The sequence below is a fragment of the Rattus norvegicus genome, chromosome 1, assembly GCF_036323735.1.
Source record: "Rattus norvegicus strain BN/NHsdMcwi chromosome 1, GRCr8, whole genome shotgun sequence".
Classification (NCBI taxonomy): domain Eukaryota; kingdom Metazoa; phylum Chordata; class Mammalia; order Rodentia; family Muridae; genus Rattus; species Rattus norvegicus.
Window position 1 is genome coordinate 229,901,720 of NC_086019.1, and position 20,710 is coordinate 229,922,429.

The window sequence follows — 20,710 nt, forward strand, 5'->3', positions numbered from 1 at the left end:
GCTCTGACATAGCCACACTGCCACAGGAGTCTCATCCTTGAATGCCCTTCTGGTCCCACCCAGGCTAGTTTTACATTATGTCACCTCTTAGAGGCATGGGCTCTATAGTATGTGCTTGAGATGTTTTAAATTAAATTGAGATAGATTTATCATGACATTATTCACTTTTAAAAATATCAATGTTTGGAACTCAAACCCAGAACCTCACACAGGGCAGTGAGCTGCATCCCTAATCTCTGGTCCTATTTTCAAATGAAGAAATGCAAATCACAGACCAGTTTGTACCACCTAAGCCCAGAATGAAAAGGTGTATGCATATCTTTAGCTATATAAATTAAGGAGAAGCAAAAGGAATGCAAGCAATCAGTTGTTTGCAGTAGTTGCCTCAGGTATTGAAGAGATGGTAAAGTAACTTGTTCCTAAAAACAAAAAGTTGGATTGTAGATTTTTGCCATATTTGTTTGTAGCTTCTCAGAGGATCTCAGGGTCCCACACATGCCAGGCAAGTTCTGTGTCTTTGATCTACACACTCAGCCCAATCTTTGCTTCATCTAATCCTTTTTAAAAATGATCTCTAAGGAAAACATTGAAGTAAAAAGATTAAAGGGGATATAGATATAAATGATCAAAAGAAAAGGAAGAGTGTTGGTTTCATTTCATTTTCATGATGCCAGTTTTTAATTATATATTTAAGATAACAACATGGCGCTTTAACAGCACAGAGTAGGTATAACTATCAGAGTCAAGCAAATTGGCATAGTCATCATCCTGCAGTTACCCTTATTTTTGCCTGTGGTAAGATTGGCTAAAATATACTCCTTTAACAGATTGCTGGCATGTAGTATGACGTCACCACATTGTTCATGATATGCATAAGCTCTCTTGACATACTTATCCCACAATCCTGCATCCTGTCCTCTTTGGCTGCACTTTTACTGGATCAACACTGTCTGCCAGGCTCTACCTTTCTTGTGGGCTCTTAGCCCCAGGTTACAAAAAGGTTTCATGTACTACGTCCCACAGTCATGCTGCTAGTAGTTGCCAAGTCTGGCCTCTGGTGGAGAGCCCAGCCAATTCTCAGCTCTGAGGACAGGGAAGTATATCCTATGAAGATTGCCCGCATGCCATTTGGGCTTCTCAAATATAATTCAATGTTACTTCTGCCCCTTTTTTGTAAGTCCCCATGGGTATTTCAGGGCCTGGCTGTCCCTGTAGGCACATGATACTCACTGACCCTTCAGAATGTGTTTAAGTCCCTCCACTCAGTGAAGTGTTTTCAAGGAGGCTCATCCTCAGAAGTCTTGTACACTGGACCATTTTAGAATTAAGAGACGATGAAGCAGACACTGCTCTTTGATAATGGAGGAGAGCTCTGTCACAAGAAAAGTCTGTATCATGAGCATCCTGACACTGGGATTTTACAGTGTTTTCCCATGAAAGCAATACAATGCTGGTCTTCCTGGGGCTTCTGTGCAAGAAGACCAACTCTTCTTGATGAATACAGAGATCTCTGCATTAGCTAATGCCAACAGAATGTTGTGAGATAGATTAAATGACTCTCTGTATGTGCCTTCGAGGTCAATTTAGAAAGCATTTCTTTATGGAGATCATCAGCCAACATATCAACTCTACTTGATACATTTACGAATAAATGTCAGTGCATATGTATGAATTGATTTTACAAAGCCAAGCGCTGCTTAATATTTAAATGGAAATCTTATGTTTTTCCACCTTGGATAAGCTTTCTCTCCTCAGTTTTCCCCTCAGGAAAGTAAGAATTAATAGGCTAAGATTTATTTGCGCAAAATAAGTAATGCCTAGATGAGCAAAAAAAAATCTTTTTTGCGTGTGTTTAAATTTCCAAATACCCACATCCCTGTACAGTAATCGCAACACCTGTGCATGTGCATGTATGTGCACAAACACACGCTCATAGACCACAGCCCAGGCTTTCTGATTCTAAGCAACCACCCTAATCGTAATCCTTTAAATGTGATTATTATTATTATCATTATTATTACTTTAGGTAATTCTGGGAATTCTACTTCCTCCTTCAATTCTCAGCTTGGAGTTCAAGAACAAAGATGACATGCCCTATATGACTCAGGCCCAAGAAATTCATCTCCAAGAGAAGGAGCCGGAGGAACCGGAGAAGCCTACAAAGGAAAAAGATGAAGAGGACATGGAGCTAACAGTAAGAAAATGCTTATGCAGTTTTTCTCCCTGAGGAGAATCCCCCAATCCAGTCAGCTCTGAATACTGCTGGGGTTCAATAATACTTGAGAGCAGACAAGGGTTCTCCAGCCCCTGCCAGGTCTAACCTGGTAAATGTTGAGACTACAATATCATAAGCCTCCTCTTTGTGCACAAACAGGACTTCTCTAGGATCCAATTGTATATTAAGTCGTTCTGCCAATGGTCCCGAAAAACAAAGCAATGAGATTCAAAGCCAGACACCCTCAATTTTCCGGGCAAGCATCTGTTGATAAACACGATGATATGACTAGCAGTCTTAACACACAAGAATGAAAGGGAAGCCAGGAGCTGTGAGCAGTCAGCTTTGCTGAGCTGGAAGCATTCTGCTGGTCAGAAACTAAGCCTGTATCTGTCTTCAGGGTCGAAGTCACAAAACCAGCACTAATTGAATTTTGAGGTTTGTGTGGAAAAGCTTTTATTAGCTTCCCAGTACAATTATAGAACATGGATGCTTTGTTCTGCAGAGGGAACAAGACAGCTATGCATGGAATCACTTCCCACAGCCCCTACCAGAGTGACATGACTGCCACTGGCTTGTGCCCAAAGGCTAAAAATAGCCTGTACTATTAAAGGGCAAATCAGGCTTTGTAGCTTGGGAGAGCTGCATCAAATAGCAACTCTATAAGGACAGGTCTGAGGCACCTCAACCTCCCTCATTGCCACAGGAGTAATGACCCAGAAGGAGCTGTAAGAGGAGAGGATGAAATTGGTTTGGTTCAGGTGACAAAAAGACTGCATGAGTCTCCTCCCTGGAACGACCATGGGACATGTTCCTCTTCCATATGCACAGTATTTCTTTCCAGAAACTCCTTCCTAGGAATTTGATGAGAGATATGATCCTTCGCTTACTGGATGAAAAGCCAATTTTGTTTCAGCTCCCAGATCTCTGTAAAAATCTGTATAGGCATCTGCTTAAAAAGCAACAATAACCCTGCCGTGGCCTGCCATGCAATGGCAGCTGAGACTGCCTTCCCTGAAGATCATGTCGTGATTTTGATCTCTGAACTCCTCAGATGAGAAATGGTATTTTCATCATGGGTAGTGTTGATACTGAATTCTTGCTGGCTGTTCCAGCAAATAGGTAAAGAGTCAGAATCCTGCCTCTTTACCTACTTGCTCCGTGCCCTTGAACACAGTTTCACCCTTCAAGAGTGGGAGAATAGGTTTGTCTGCCTCACAGGTGGTTATTGGTTTAAAGGGTAAACCACCTGTGCCACAGTTGTGATGTAAAATGAATGGATGGATGAATAGATGGATGGATGGATGGATGGATTGATGGATGGATAGATAGATCGATAGGTAGATCGATAGAGACCAGACAGACAGGCAGGCAGACAGACAGATAGATAGAGTAACCACTTAGGCACATGGATTTAAACTTCGACAACTAATCATTAATAAATGTCTGCTTATGGTGTTGAAACAGTGCTAAACACTCTATCCGCCCCCACTACTCATAGGAACACATCATGCCTGTCAGGTAAACATTGTTCTACCTCATAGATTAGAAAGCAAGGACTCAGAGCTTAAATTGCCCCCCTTTACCCAGCTAGTTAATTGCAACTAACTAGTACTCTAACTGGCATTAGAATCCAGGCATACATACTCCATTAGCTATTGTTATATATTTAACAACCTCTGCCAATTGTCAAGGGGGAGAGAGAATTGTTTTCTATTATCAGATGGCCCTGCTGAGTGGATTTGCTTGCCACAGAGTAGAGAGCCTCCAAGGAATGCCAGGTGTCCCAAATCAAGTGAGGTGTGGCTCCCTTACAGGCACCAATCCTAGAAGGAAAGCCCAGAGGCTGAATGGTATTTTTGTGGCTGGGTATAGAGAAAGGAGCTTCCCTTGTCCCTTAAGAGCTTTAGTTAGTTTGGTCCTTCAGGAAACCACTGTAAAGATGTACTCCCAGAGCACAACAGGTTTGTCAATGAGTAGATCCCAGCTCTGTTCACTGAGAACCTGAGTAGGAGGGGTGATGATAAGTAGAAACCTCACAGAAAAGAATAAGGTGGGGACTTGTGGGCTGCAGGCTTTCAGTAGGCGCAACATTGTGGAAAGAGAGCTTCTTTTCACCCTGATGGGAAGTCTGTTTTTGCTTCTCTGGTGACCATCTCGCCCTAGACAAGATTAGAGAGATGTGCTTGTTGACAAGCCTATTCCCTTCGTTGAGCTTCTAGCAAAACACATCCTTTCCGAGAATAGGACATCCTTGGTTGCTTCCAAAATGACACCTAAGAATATCAGTCTCTACTTGTTCTATGTTTGTAGCCTTTAGCAGATTAATTTACATCAAAGAATCTTTCTCCACATTGACACCTGTCTCAAATCTGCACTGGGCAGTCCTATATTTGACACTGTTCAAACCTCTTCCTCTACTAGAAAATATTTTTGTAACTTTTTTTAATGTTTCTTTTCTACCTATATGGCCTTGTTAAATTCTACTTTAAGCAATGTCAAAGGAAAGGTTTGACCACAGGAAAAGAAATCAACAGCGAATTAGACTGCTAAGTCTAGAACTAATGAAATGGCAAGCCTGTGAAAGACAAAACTTTACCAGTGTACCCTCCTCTGAGCATATGTGAGTGATTCAGGAAAAAGCGGGGTGCAATGCTTTTGTTTCATCTACACAGCCAAATAAGTGTCCCATCCTGAACTTAAGCCTAAGACAGTCTCAGCACATTCAGAGGTCCAGGCCTTTGCTAGGAAAGCCACTGCCCCTAGCGTTCACCCCAAGATGTCACTCCCCAGGATACCTGAAAAACCTCAATTCATCTTTACTCTCATCCCACCATGTCCCCCAAAGGGCACTGTAATACTGGGCCTAGAAATAAGCAGGAGGACAGGAAGAGAATAACTGTTACATAAATTCCAGGACAAACATCTCATACAATCAGGGTCTCTCGAGTTGAGCAGTGGCCAATGTTGATTGGATTCTCCTGTGCTTAACCTGCCAGAATATTATCGATTCAGCTTACTGATGAATGTGATAGCCATGAAATCTTCCTATCCATTAGCTCAAGGCATCTTTCTCACCAGGATACACAAAGGAATGGGAGTTTCTTCCCCAGAAATACTACTGGATAGAACTTTTTTGAGTGTCATGCAGTTGGATGGAGTGGCTAAAAAGAAATCAATGAAACACTTGGAACTAGTATTCATATGTGTTGTGTCAGGTGACTGAAAACTAAGCCAGGTGGTGGCTATCTCTGTCCTCAACGTCACTGCAAATTGCAATCATTGCTATAATTAAATCTCTTCATTTGAAACTCATGTGCCAAATACTATGTCTTATCCCAAATCCTTGTCAATTCTGAGCAGTTACAATAATGTCTCACCCTATTCTCACATGAGTCTCAGGTTGGAGGGCAGGAGCGTGGCTCAGCAAGAAAGAGAACATGCTGTAAAAGCTTGAGGACCAGAGTTCAAACCCAAGACCCACACAGAAAGCCAGCTATGGTCACATGCGCCTGTAATCCAGTGCCAGGAAGGGTAGGCAGAGACAGAAGGCTCACTGGGATATATGATGGACTCTGGTCCAGTCTACCTTAACTAGAGAGTCACTAGCACAGGCAGAAACGGAATTTGAATCCAGATCTAGTGTGTCTCATATACATATGGGAAGAAAGTAACAGAACTGGGACTGATTCCTGTAGCCTGGCCTTCCCAAGCACCAATTATCATCCTTTTCAGAACTCAGTGTGTATCCTACTGCCTACCTTACTCAGAAGGTCCAGATAAGAAAGAAAAAGAAAGCTCAAAACATATCCTGCCAGCCCTCCTTTTTCAGAAGAAGAAATAAACAATTTGCACTAACATAATACAAACTCACACATAGGAAAGGCATGCCTTTGTATGTCCAGGGTGTTGGGCTTATATTCTTGAGTTCTGTGAGCTCTCAGGTGCCTGGAGGATCTGTTCCCCATCTACAAAATGGCCTAAAGAGCCCAGACATGAGAGTCTCTGTTTTCTCCTACTCTAGGCAATGTTGGGACGAAACAATGGGGAGTCATCCAGAAAGAAAGACGAAGAAGAAGTTCAAAGCAGGCATCGACTAATCCCTGTGGGCCGAAAAATCTATGAGTTCTACAACGCACCCATTGTGAAGTTCTGGTTCTACACTGTAAGTACATTTTCTTCTCCCTTTCCAAATGGCTAACCCCAGGGGTGGGTGTCCCTGGTTCAGACACCTGTGTGGTTTTCGCTGAGCAGCATCAAAAGTGTCACATGTGCAGGAATGCAAGCTCTGTGACCATGGTTTCCCAGTAGCTTCATAAGATTTGTGGACCTTGGTGAGCAGCATCCATGGACTGCCTTTCTTCTTGCCCCAGAAGGTAAAGGAACTGACAGAGGTGAGGAGTCATAGAAACAGATATGAGATGTGTATGAGTTTAGTTCACCGTGAAAACAAAGGTCTATTTTCCAGACACTGTCCTTTGTTGAGATCTAGGACAGAGTGCTCCATTACAGGTGCCCATTCTGAGCTTCAGGGGGACATTTGGTGGGTTGGGTTGAAGCACAGTGTAGATGTAGCTCCTCTGGGGACAGAGTGTCCATAAGTAACAGCTTCCAATCTGCCACACTTTCTCACTCAGACACAATTAAACGGCAAGCAGCTCAAAGCAAGAAAGCCTGCAACCCTGGCAAGCATTCTCCAGGAATCACACCCTACATACACTTCCTGCCGGCAAAGCCATGGGCTGTCCCTGAAATGGTGTCTGATATAGCAGAAAGAGGCATAGCTGGGTTCTCTTTCTCCTTTCCAATGACATTTTCCAGCGGTTTTCAACCTTCCTAATGCTATGAACCTTTAATACAGTTCCTCACGTTGTGGTGGCCCCCAACCATAAATTAATTTTGTGGCTACTTCATTAACTGCAATCTTGCTACTGGTGTGAATTGTGATGTAAAAATATGGTATTTCTGGTGGGGTCATGCGTGACCCACAGGTTAAAAACCGCTGAAGCTTAATGTGAGCTGTTGGCCTGACCATCTCTAATGCTGTCCGGCCCACTAGAGTGACATCAGATAAAGGACAATGAGTCTGTATTTTTAGACTCTCTCATCACCAGCTGCAGAACAGTCATTTAAATCAACAACAGGATAATCTAGGTCCGAGCACAAGAAAGCTCAAATGACCGGATAAGTTGCTTCCTGTGCAGTCCAGTATGCTAATATTTAACAGCGCCTTGGAAGAAAGACTTTACCTCCTCAGCACTGGTGATATTTTAGCTAGGATAAATCTTTGTCATGCAGGAGCATCCCTGCTCTGTGCCCACCAGATGCCGGTAGCACACTCTGTCCTTTGAGGATGACAGCCAAAATGTTTCCAGGCATTTGTGGGATTAAAAACTACCACTGGCTGAAAGCCACTACTTTAAAGGACGATCTTAATTGAGTCTGAGATAGTACAAAAAAAAAAAAAACGCACATATTACATACGGTATATTCATTTTTAGTAAAATAAAATTTCAAACGCATTGACATGATGAGGTCATCTCCACCACAGAATTACCTACATTCAGAAATTCAGTTTACATTCTTACAGTGCTCTCTCAAGCTTTCCCTGTAGAAAGCAGCAAAGTTATGATGACATATAGGTTCACCTACATCCCCCCGTGCTGCGTGACACCAAACGAGTTACCTTCCCATTCTGTCCATCCCTTCTATAAGATAGAGACAATAATACCACCTCCCTATTGGAGATTAATGTGTTGAGGTATATAAAACACTTACAATAGTCCCTGGACCTATAAGTACAATGTGGGAGTAATTAGTGTTATTCTTGAACTAATCACATTTCAGAGAGGTAATCAAAGCCAGAGTCATCTGTCCACTCAACACCAGACACGTGATTTATTGAGCAGCTACTATGTTTAAGTAAGGTTCCAGATGCTTCCCAAATGACCTCCCTAAGGCTGACAACGGCTTCATCAATAAAACAACTGTATCTCCTTTCCATGCCAACATTTGCCCTTTCCCTTCTATTCTTCAGATTCAGTTGACACAACCAGAAATGGACTGAAAAACTGTAGCCTGAAAGAAACTCTGCTCTTATGGTCTACAAACGAAAGCTCGTTTTCTTTCTTTTTTTATTTCATTTATTCTAGAGCGCCGAGCCTCCAATCCAGTGCCTGAAGCATGTGAGGCAGGTGCTATGCCACTGGGCTACGACCCCAGCCTGGTTTTGTTTGTTTTGTTTTTACCTTGACTGAAATAGCTTTTTTAAAAAAAGGAATAGTTTGTGAAATATGAAGTTCAAATTTCAGTGTCTATTATACCTGGCCATACATAATGCTACACAAAGTTAATTATGAGCACACACACAAAACAAACAAACCCTGTTGGCCTACACAACCATCCTGTGGCCTTTTGCAAATGTTAGTAGATTCCCGGGGAGAAACGGATGGGAGGAATCGTGTAAAGAATTAAACAGCTCTTCAATGAACACTGACCCCACTTAGCCTTCCAAGCCATCTGTCTTTGCTTCTTCATTGGTGTTCAACATTCCCACCATTTTAGTTCCTTCATTCTCTTGGTCCCCACCGACTCAACTCAGACCAATGTTTTCCCATCACAAATAACCTGGCCAGTGGCTCTGAGCCTTGGCACCTCACTAGAATCACCCACTGCACTTCTGGTTTGGGACTTCGCTTTTGTTTTAAGCCAGGGTCTCACCCAAGTTTTGCTCAAACTCCTGACCTTCTTAGCTCAGCCTCTCCCAGAGGCCTTGGGTGACTTACACAAGACGTCATGCATGAGTGAAACTTGAACCCACATTACACTGTCTACCTCCCTCCCTCCAAATACACTAGACCTGAGTACAAAAGATGGACCCTGTTAGCAAACTTGCCTACGCTCTAAAATGCAGAAATTCTGAAAAAAAAAATGAGTTGGTGTGTCACTGGGCGAACATGTGACAAGAGGAGACAATGCCTTGGAATATTTTGCACTAAACCTCACAAAACGTTAAAAACCAGGGCTTGTAACAAGGTTCACCCCACCTTGAAGCAACAGAATTTTATTTGTTCAATAAAAGGAAAGTAGGGACCAGAAGGATAGAAGCAATTCCAGGCCAAAGGGAGCAGAGGGTGTTAGACAGTTTCACCCACTGAGTGCCTTACGTCGTGTCTGTAACTGTACCTAGAGGAATGCAGAGTGGACATCAGTGTGTTCTTCATTGTAACCTGAGCCCATGTGAACCAGGCCAGACTCGGAACCAACGTTTAAAGAAGGCCTCTTTCATGAGAAAGCCCCACAACTCACTAGTGATTCTGATGTGGGGAGGTGTGGGAACCTAGGCGAGGATCACTGTAGCTGTAGTTGCAGGGATGTAAAATTTAAATCACCCTGGTGGAGAAAGAGCTCAGCCAGCCCTCAGCAGCTGTAACGCTCACTCCATCAAGGTCTGAGTGTTCCACATGTGACGGTGTTTACTTCAGATGAAGGAAGGGCTGGGAAGTAGTTCTCGGTGGTAGAGTACTTGTCTACTGTGCACAACCTATGGCACACACACACACGCACGCGCACACACACACACACACACACACACACACACACACACACAGGAGAAAGATATAAAAAGAAGAATCTGGAAGGGAATTCTGTGCCACAGTTGTACCTGGACATGTGTCAGCAATATAATGGGGGTGTCAGCGGTACCTTCGATTCACATTAAAAGTCTATTCAAGTTATAAAACGAAGGAAGGAGCCCATCGGTAGACAAGACAACATCCCTGTTTCCACATCTCGTGTCTCCTAGCCAGGCTGTGGCTTCTGCCACATAACTTGCCTTTACAGCCCCAAGGTCACCCAATGTCTTCAGCTCCTCAAATCCTGAGTCCTCCGGCCCACAAGCTGTGCTGTACTTTGCCACGTGACCCACCAAGGAATGCAGAGTGGGATCAGCTCACTCTGGGTTCCCACTCACAGCCCGAGGCCAGTCAGGGCCTTGCTCATCTTGGAGCATTGCCTGCGGGAGGTTTCGATCATCTGCCATTCCCCTTGGGGTAAACTTTCTCAGGCAAGAGCACCATCAATTCTTTTCTTCCCACATTGCTTCAGGAACAGACTCCAAGACTTGCCCCTGAGGAGTGTTGTCCATAACTAGCATTTCAGCCAGTCACAACAGGACTCAAACTCCAGATGCCAGGGCCTCAGGAGGATTTGATCCACTCTGGTACACAACAGACCACACACCCCAGACCTTCCCATAAACAGCTTTATTTTCTCTTCTTTTATTTCAAAGAAGCAAAAAGCAAACTCAAATATTCCAACCAGGGTAAGGCAAGATGACCATAGAGAGGAAAACAGATAAAATGTTCCCTAAGAATTTGACCACTGCAGGTCAAAAACACCAGGAAGACATTGTAAACTCAGGAGAGACCAGAAGTGGAACCTTGCGGTTAAATCTAGGCTACTTACACTATAGTTTTGACAACTTATATGTGCTATCTGTGTCTTCCTTTCTTTCTGGTGGACATTAATCTACCTGGAAACTATTGGGAGGAAAAAGTATATATTCTTAGTGTTTAAAAAATAACTTTTCAATAATAATTTAAAAATAAATAGCATTTTAAAATACGTGTCACCCTAGCATGGAGAGCCAAGTCTGTGCATAAGCAAGAGCAGCCCTGGTAGGCCAGGTTCTTTTCTAAGCCAGAACACCAGAACACATACACAAACACACACATATACACACACATGGACGCACAAACACAAATACACTCATGCACACTCACAAATACATACACATGAACATACATACACATGAACACCCATACACACATGAACACACATACACACAAACACACCCACACACAAACCAACAGCTAGTGATTGGCACACAAATTCATACACGGTGACACAAAGGTGCAAGGTTAGGGCCCAGAAACACATATAAGGGTCAAAAGTAACTCCGTAAATTAAATTATTTCGACTGTGATAACCTTTTTAAAAATTATGTTGGGCAGAGCTGGCTGAGCAGGTAAAGATTCTTGCCAGAGCCCAGTGGCCTGTGCTCGATTCTCAGAACCTACATGGTGGATGGAGAGAAACAGCTTCTGCAAATTGTCCTCGGACCCCCCCCACACACACACACACACAAGAATGCACACAGAAAATGAATAAATTTCTTTGATAGTTAAGCTCATAGCTCATTTGTCATGGGTTCCCTGCTTACTGACCTTGCTCTGTGCTGCCACAGTGCACGTGTCTTACCCGGGCCCCACTCCCAGGCCTCTGCGGTTAGACTGCTGGATTGTGTTTCCCTGCAGCTGGCGTACATTGGATACCTGATGCTCTTCAATTACATCGTGCTGGTGAAGATGGAGCGCTGGCCTTCCACTCAGGAATGGATCGTCATCTCCTACATCTTCACTCTGGGAATAGAGAAGATGAGAGAGGTAACAACTTCACACATGAAAATGGAAGGGAGATGCGGGCTCGCCATAGCCGAGGAGGGAGAGCCAAAAGGGAAGCTTGGGGTTTGTACTCTGGAATGCCGCTGAGGGCTGCATTTCCTCTCTGTCAAACCTAGAGAGGTTTCCTAGGGCAACTGAGTCTGTTTCCTGCTCATGTGCCTTTTGCCCCAAGATATCCTCCAGTGGGCTTCCATATCATTTACACCTCTGTCTTGTCATCCCTATGAAGATGACTCTTTAAATTTTGTTATTCTTAACTCCCATTTCAACCCCTTACTTGGGATCTCTTTGGACATTGTCCACCAATCCAGAGTCACCTCTCCAAATGTGTTTCAGCAACTTGCCATCAATCCCAGTTCCCTGAGTTCAATGCCCAGAACCAACATAGTGAGCAGAGAGAAACAACTTCTCAGCATGTGCCCTTTTATTCAATTTATTCTTGAGTCGTATCCTTCTTGATGTGTATCATGCATATGCTGGGTATCCAACAGCCTTCCACTCGAGGGAGCGCCGTGGAGGTTGGACACACGACTGTGGTATTTCAAGTTGAGGAAGTAATAGCCTCTCTCCTCACCCACCTCCAGATAGCCTAAAGGGAGCCATTGAAATGCTACCCCTACATGATTTGTTTGAAGTCAAAGCTAACCTCACAGACAGAATATCTTATTCAGTGCTTAAAAAAAAAAAAGAAATGAGCTATGAGGCTATGGGAAAACATAGGTGTGTATTATTAAGAGAAAAAATATGGACAGGACACAGTCTGTATGATTCCAGACATGAAATTCTGGGGAAACTTATGCATGAGGCAAGGGAGGGGGTGTCTATGGAAACAGTAAGGCTTTTGGTGTGCCAGGGTAGGATTTTGGAATGATGGTAGGTGACACCCAGGGCTTCTAAGGGCACAGAAATACTTTTTATCCTACTTTAGATTTGGAATGATTTGAATGATGGACTCAAATCATTTTACATAGGTTCAAAGCCATTGAATGTACCCTACCAAAGTGAACCCTGATGTGAACTCTCTCTACCACTCGGGCACCCTTGTAGGGATCCACATTTACCATGGGAAGTGCTTTCTGCGAATTTAAAACAGCTCCAAACACTTAAGTTTTAAAAAAAGAAAGAAAAGAAAGGAAAACAAGAAAAAAGTAAAAGAAAAAGAAAAGCTTATCCCAGCCGCCCTTTAGAGTCCAAGAGCTTCTAAAAATCTATGTGGTCGAGAAACAGTCCACAAGAGGGCGCAGCAACCCTGCTCAGTGCTCCTCACAAACTCCAACCTCACCAGAGAAAACCTGCAAGGGAAGGCAGGCGTTCAAGGTGAAGCTACTCCTCTGCTTGTTCCCTGAAACTGCAGTGAGTAGGCGGGGCCTTTTCAGTAGGAAAGGAGCCTGTCACATCTGCGCTTCTGGGAGCTCCAGAACAATCCTGGTTTCTTCATTAAAGTGGGTGGGTACCAAAGGGGGCAGGACCGGTTGTTAAAACCCACAAGCCCACCACCTTCGTCATCCAGACAGCTTCATAGATTCTTGCACTATTGAATTTCATCTCTGGAATGTTTTCGAAAGAAAAAAAAAGAAATGGTATCTATTAAATTTGATAGCACTGAGATTTTTACACACACACACACACACACACACACACACACTTTGCATTCAGCACCTTTCTCTGGGGCTGTTTGGGTGCTATTTTCATTCTAATTAGCATTCCCCCATCCCGAAAGCTTGACAGTGGTATATAAGTCTCATCTGTTTAATGACTGGATTAAATGACTAGGGGACTAAGGCAGGGAGACGTCTTGTGTTCCTGCAGTCAATTCTCTACACTGAACTCTGCCATTCACAGTGCCTTCCGTTTCTTGAGCAGTGCCGTGCACTTGTAAGCTGAAAAACAGTAATAAATTTGCCTGGGACTTCGTGTAGTTTTGAGAACGGAGCCGGCTCCCCGCTAGGGGCCCTGCCGCTGTCTCATGCCAGCTGGCGTTCCGGAGACCTAATACCCAGCTACATATTCCGTCCCCACCACAAGCAGAAGAGGGAAAGACTGGAGTGTGGAGACTGGAGGCTGTCCAGGACTAGGCTGGAAGAAGACAGGGAGCAGCCTGTACTCCTTGGACTGTTCTAGAGCAGCTGCCAAGTGGGCGGGCTGCCAGCAACCTCCGGGCCTGGCTATCTATTTCTTAAGAAGCTGCCTGTCACGGCAGGCAGGGTGGGGCTTCCGATGCTGGGTCAGGCCTGGGTCAGCTGAAGAGCACTTGTCTCTGAGGAAGATGTGGAAAGCGAGGTTGCAGCCATTTTAGTGCCTGACCTTTTCCTCTGCAACTGGTGAGGTCACCTTTCTCCCTACCCCCATGTCCTTACTTTGAACTCTGTAAGGAGAGGCTTAACTATGGAGTGGGTTACAACTCCCACAGGCACTGGTCTTCCTGCCTCCTCGTGGTTGGTACACAGCCCTTGGGAACTCGGACGCAAGATCCTGGAAGCATGGAAAGGTTTGCATGCTTCCGTGCCTCCCAAGCAAACACAAGGAAGGCTGTGGTTTCATGTGCTGCCTTCCCATTCTCTAGCACATACTTCTGCATGTAGTCACCAGAGCCGGGCCACAGTAATCCCTTAATACTATGGAACTGTTTACAGCAACCCTTAGTAGACATTATCTCACCCAGTTCTCCCACAAGTCTGTGAGGTCAGTGGCAGCCATGATCACATCCATCCCCCAATTTACAGGTCTGGGAAACAAGATTGAGCAATTGTTCGATATGCCACAACTAGAAAAGTGAGCTAGGTCTGAAACCTCTTCGGTCATCTGAAACTCACACCCCTTTCCTCTCCCCCATGATGCTCTACTGCAGTGGTCCTCGACCTGTGGGTTTTGTACCCTTTGGGAGTTGAATGACCCTTTCACAGGGGTCACCTAAGGCCATCCAAAAAAAACCCCCATATATTTGTAATATCATTCATAAGATTAGTGAAATTAGAGTTATGAAGTAGCAACAAAAATAATTTTATGGTTGAGAGGGTCACCGCAACATGAGGAACTGTATTAAAGGGTCACAGCATTAGAAAGGTTAAGAACCACTGATCTACTAGGTTCCAGGATACCAAGGCCCATGTTAAGGGATGACTGAGTAGTGATGGGACTGAGGGGAAACTCAACCATTTACTCCTGGTTCACACCAACTCCCCCTTTTCTATCTATCTATCTATCTATCTATCTATCTATCTATCTATCTATCTATCTATCTTAAGAAATAGAATATAATTTATCTGTAATGAAAGGACCCATGTTGGGATGCAGCTTGATGATCCATGCCTAAATATATAGCTATAATCACTGACCGCACCATGGTTTAGGTCTTTAAAGCACGCACTATGTGTTGCCCAGAAAATAAATGGTAGGCTGGTAGCCATAGTGACGACAGGGATGCATGACATTAGAAAATAGATGCCACCCTGTGCCTGGTCTAATGGGATTTAGAATTCAGTGGCAGCCATGGGGGTGAGAAGCCATTGATGGGGTTGTACTTGCAGGTGATGAGACTTGGTGATGTAAGAGGAATGAGAGTATCCTGGAGGAGTGGCCCATGTCACTCAGTACGGAAGAGCTGTTTACTGAGACGAAGATTTTGTAGCTCTGCAGTGTGTTGGGAATACATGATGTTATAGCAAAAGCCTGCAGTGCCTCAGAATTGCCAGACAATCCCAAGGATCAAACCTGTTGTTTGCATCTGCTTCTAGACTGTGCACATCTGGATGACCTAAACTTAGCTCAGTCGTGAATTCATAGCATACAGGTATTCAGGTAGACACAGGCCCAGATAGTCTCTTCTGTCAGCTAACGGACAAAGAAAGTACTTTCTAGCTGAGCTGAAAGTATAGGAAAAGCCGGACCTAAGCCCTCTCTGCTACCTCGTAGATCCTGATGTCAGAGCCGGGCAAGCTGCTGCAGAAAGTCAAAGTGTGGCTGCAGGAGTACTGGAACGTCACGGACCTCATCGCCATCCTCCTCTTCTCGGTGGGAATGATCCTTCGTCTTCAAGACCAGCCCTTCAGGAGTGACGGGAGGGTCATCTACTGTGTGAACATCATTTATTGGTATATCCGTTTACTAGACATCTTCGGCGTGAACAAGTATCTGGGCCCATACGTAATGATGATTGGGAAAATGGTAAGCAGGGTCATTCGGTCCCATGTTACACATTCTCAGAGGCAGCTCCATGATCATAGAAAGAGAAATGTGATTTATTTGGGTTTCCAACCAAGGTCTGCATGAGATGGCCCCAGAGGTATTTTAGTCTTTAAATCCCCTTTGAGTGTCTGCGAATTTGACTATAATTGGTATATTAAAAACTAAAGCGTTTGATCATCAGCCACCTATCTACTAACTGAAGCACATGGAAAGGGTCTGCTTTATGTCAGGTACGGAGCAGTGCTGCCATAGGCCTTTGATCCCAGCACTCAGGAGGCAGAGGCACATGGACCTCTGAGATCGAGGCCAGCCTTATCTATAGAGCTAGTTCTAGGACAGCCAGGGCTGCACAGAGAAAGCCTATCTCCAAAAGAAAAAGAAAAATTGCACAAAAATGCCACTTCGTGAGAGTGGGACAGAGGGAGAGGAAGGGAAGTACTTTGCTGCAGGCAGATGAAAAGTGGTCAGGGAGACAAGACACCTACAAAGTACAGAAGGACCACAGGTCGTGATGGGTTCACTCAGAACGTTCACGGAGGTCAGACTTGGAGGAGAACTTTGTCTTCAATAAATCTGTGTCAACAGATTTTGAAGACTCCTCAAAGATGAGTTCTTGAGGTGACTTTCAAAGCTGGGTGTGGTTGTGTCACTTAGAGTCCCAGCACCAGGATGCCAGATTCCAGGTAAGCCAGGGCTGCAGAGCGAGGCTTGTCTCAAATACCTTGAAGGCAAAATAAGATTAAAAGTGGGTTTTGGTCCACAAAGGGAAGACTGAGTCGAGCTGAAGTGGGGAGGTGGGGAGTCCAGGGGATTTGTGGATCCTGGGGGAAACTATCCACTAACCATGGCTCCTGAAAGCAAGGCACTTGCTCCTTTAATTCTAAAAAAGCAAAGAAGAGAAAAGGAAAGGAAAGGGAAGGGAAGGGAAGGGGCAGGGCTGGAGCAGTGGCTCAGAGGTTAAGAACACTATGTTTCTTCCTTAGAAGTCCTGGGTTCGATTCCCAGCACCCACATGGTGGCTCATAGTCATCTATAACTGTGATGCCATGAGATCTAATGCCTTCTTCTAGTGTGCATACTTACATGCAGACAAAATATCCACATACATAAGGAAGGGAGGGGGGAGGGAGGGAGGGAGGGAGGGAGGGAGGGAGGGAGGGAGGGAGGGAGGGAGGGAGGGAAGAGAAAGAATCTCACAGGCCAAGCTAACATACTTCCATACAAATGGCTGAGGGCTTCAACATTCTAGACTATATTCAGCTTCCAGAATTTTCCCATAAAGACTGAGCTGAGGTGACCAGCATCAGGGTGAAGCTGGTGGCAGGAGTTGGGTGAGGGTACTGAGTTCATGAGCTCCCTCCCAGATATCACCAGAGCCTGATGCCCACTTCTCCAAGTCCATCCCTGACATGTGAAAAGCATAGCTTCTCTGCCCTCTCATAAAGGTCTCTTTGGTATCATTCCTACTCATCCCCACAAGCTGCTAAAACCAGTGAGTAGCTTTGTACCCCCTCCTGTTCGCTGTCACTAAAGATTTACTATAGACATCGTTAATTCAGTATTTATTAAACATCTGTGTATGAATTCTTCTGAAACGCATCTTAAGTAACCAAAAATCTTCCTATTAAAAATGTACCAGCTAATATACACAAAGAGGGGCAAATTTTAAATTTAAAATAAATTCCCTTTGCTCTTAGATATTCAGTTCTCTGCCTTGTAAGGCAGCGATGAACAGTAAATGTGCTTGGTAGAGCTGTGGTGATTAGAAATGGCACGTGCTAAATGATAGCTGGCTCTTAGTGGCTGCTTGGTAAACTATGTTTGTTGTCATTATGTTTGCATTGTTTTTTAAAGGACAATGGAGAAAGAAAAGTTTATAAACACCATTGTTCCATATAACCAGCTGCTTCAGTCACAAACTTGAAATTATCGCACCAGCACTGATTAGGGTAAATGACACCAGACACACTCTAGAGAAGAAAAATGCTGGAGCCTGAGTTACCCAAACTGATCCAGTCCAACTTGACATTGAGAAGGGGGTGCGTGTGAACACATTTGTTCATTCTACTCTTCTGTCTTCGTTTAATAATGGGTTTGAGATTTGGGTGGAAATTCTTATGTCTAAAGGCAGACTGTGTGGCACTCCATGGATCCCTGCTCTCAACTTACATAGGAAAATGTTTGTATGGATTTTCTGGAGAGAATGGGCCTTTATGAGATTCTCAAATATTTTTCCAAATAAAATGAGGAAAAAATTATCAGACTGTAACAGCTTGGAAATCAGGCCAATTTTCCTCCACCTTAACATTTTTCTTCATTTTTTTTAAAAAGCATCTCATCGGGGTTGGGGATTTAGCTCAGCGATAGAGCACTTGCCTAGCGAGCTCAAGGCCCTGGGTTCGGTCCCCAGCTCCGGAAAAAAAAAAAAAGAAAAAAGAAAAAAAAAAAGCATCTCACTATGTAACCCAATCTTGCTACCCTCCTGCCTTTGCCTCCTAGGTGCTAGGACTACAAGCTTGCACACTACACCCAGGTGGGACTGTGTGAATCTTTGCTGCAGAGTCCCCATCCTGTATATTGTAGGATTTTAGTAGTGCTTTTTCTGTCTGTCTGTCTGTCTATCTATCTCTATCTCTTTCTCTCTCAGACAGACCAGAGAGAGAGAGAGAGAGAGAGAGAGAGAGAGAGAGAGAAAATGTGTTAGAATGACAAAGATGTTTCCAAACATTACCACATGTAATGTCCCCTGCAGCACAAAACTGCCCTCTGTAAAGAACCACTACATCAGGGAATTATCAATATTTTTTATGGTTACCATATTTTAACAGTTAAACTATTCAAAGATCCAAACCAAGTCAATCATTTTTAAATATCTTGGTGGAATTTAACTCTCTGAAATACCTAAAGTTACATTAATGCAGTGAGATTATCTTAATTTCCATGTCTATCATTTTAATAATGGCGTAATTACCCCAGTTTTGAGTAGAGCAAAACCTTAGTAAGGAATGAACAGGAGGGCTGTGATGTGTCCTCTACCTTTTAGCTTATGAATGGCTTCATTTATTAGTCAGGAATAAGGAGGAAATTTGGAATTTGGGGGCTTTGAGTTCTTACAGCATGCTTTTAAGATAATTAGTTCAATAATTGAGTCATCGACCCAGAAGGTAGATAAAAGATGCCCCTAGAGTTTATCGGTGAGCCAGACAGACCACAAGTTGAAATCTTGCTAGATGTGATATATACAAAGACCTCAACCTAACAGGTCCCTCTTCAGTAATCCGCTCCCAAGTAGCCCAGTGTGCCTCGACGTCTGGATGGAGACCAGACACAGGATGACCAGGTGCTCATCCTGCGATGGTTTTCTGTGTTTGCCCTATGGAAAGAACCAGAGCATCAAATGCCCGACAGCACAGAGCATCCGTTTCTCCTCTATGAGTCCTGCTGATCTGCAGGTCCCAGATCACTTGAAATCCTGACTCTGTTCCTTCATATTTCATTCCTCAAGGGAGTTCTGAGAACCCTGTGCTAACTCACTTATGTAATACAGCATAGAAACCCCAGCAGGATCTTTGTTACTGTGCCAGGCACCCTGTGGGACACATCTCAGGCCTCATTATTATACCCCATGGAACAGATCTTAGAACCCTTGTGTATCAATTAAACAAACAGGCTGTGAGAGAGACGGAGACAAGGTTCAAACTCCTGACTGCATCCTGACCATCCAACAATAACATGCTAGCATTTACAAGAACGCACAGTATGGCCATCACACTCAGTCAAAGGTAATCTCGTGATTGTTATTGCTACCCCACTTACAACATCTAATAACATGATTAGGCAACTTGCTCCAAGACACTAAGCTAACATCTCTTTAGTAATGGTCAGGAAAAACTTTTTTTTTTTGGTGGATTTTTTTTCTCATGTAGCTATTTTTGCTAGCAGTCAAGGTCAAACTCCAGGTTGACTGGCAACTAAGAGCATGTACTTCACCGCCACTGGGGATGCTCTTCTCTGTGGAGCAGTCTGAAAGGCATTCCTAAGACTGGGACTAAGTCTTACCATTGAACTCACTGGATAATTTAACTTTGAAAACACAAGAGGTCTGCTTTTCTTCTCCTAATGGTGTTCAGCTCCTGATACCTTTACGACAGTGAAGATTTTGAAACAGAGAGAGCTCAGTGTTTCGAGAGAACTTCTTTTACTGTTTTGACCCTGTGAATAGGTATTGGGATCAATCTTTTTAAAAAATGCTGAAAAATTAAATTAGTGCAATTTTATTTTATTTCCTGGCTGAGTTTTCTTGGGTCAGATTAGGTCCTCAGTCTTGTGAGTAGACCTACTCATATGATAACCCCTTTTAATCAATGAAAGTAAAGATAATACGAAGCCCATCTGTGCTTCTTCATTGATACAACTTTCTGTAAATAAGTGATCAGCATGGTTTATAAAATAAAAAGAAGAAAGAAGATGAAACACAGACTTGGGTTTCCTCTACACCTGTTTCAACTCGGCCATCTTACCCACATAGAGACCTGCAAGCACTCGCTGGGGGCTAAAACAACCAACTAGCATTTACCAGTGAGGATAGACAGGAAAAGTTAGGAATCTTTGAGAAATTTCTGTCTCACTTCAAGGTCATGCAAGTTTTGAGGTTATGCTGAAAATTGATTAATTGATCTAAAATATGTTGAGGCCCCTGAGTCCTAAGGTACCCAGGAATACCATAATGTTTAGGTTACTGGAAAATGGACCATGGAATATTCTCTTCTAAGTTAGAGGCAAGAATAGGTCCATAGTAGAGTAGGTTGTTAGTGTACACTAGGCCCTTGGTTCAGTCTCCAGCACA

The 20,710-nt window shown here is 43.8% G+C and overlaps 1 protein-coding gene across 2 annotated transcripts in view; it reads left to right on the plus strand.

Annotated features, from left to right (window-relative positions):
• Window positions 1–20,710, plus strand: part of Trpm3 (transient receptor potential cation channel, subfamily M, member 3) — an 884,432-nt gene that overhangs the window by 801,979 nt on the left and 61,743 nt on the right. For both annotated transcript variants that reach the window (NM_001191562.1, NM_001354180.1), the window contains exons 17-20: window positions 2,027–2,194; window positions 6,240–6,380; window positions 11,533–11,661; window positions 15,592–15,843. In NM_001191562.1, the coding sequence (NP_001178491.1) occupies window positions 2,027–2,194; window positions 6,240–6,380; window positions 11,533–11,661; window positions 15,592–15,843 (690 nt within the window). The remainder of the gene's footprint in view (window positions 1–2,026; window positions 2,195–6,239; window positions 6,381–11,532; window positions 11,662–15,591; window positions 15,844–20,710) is intronic.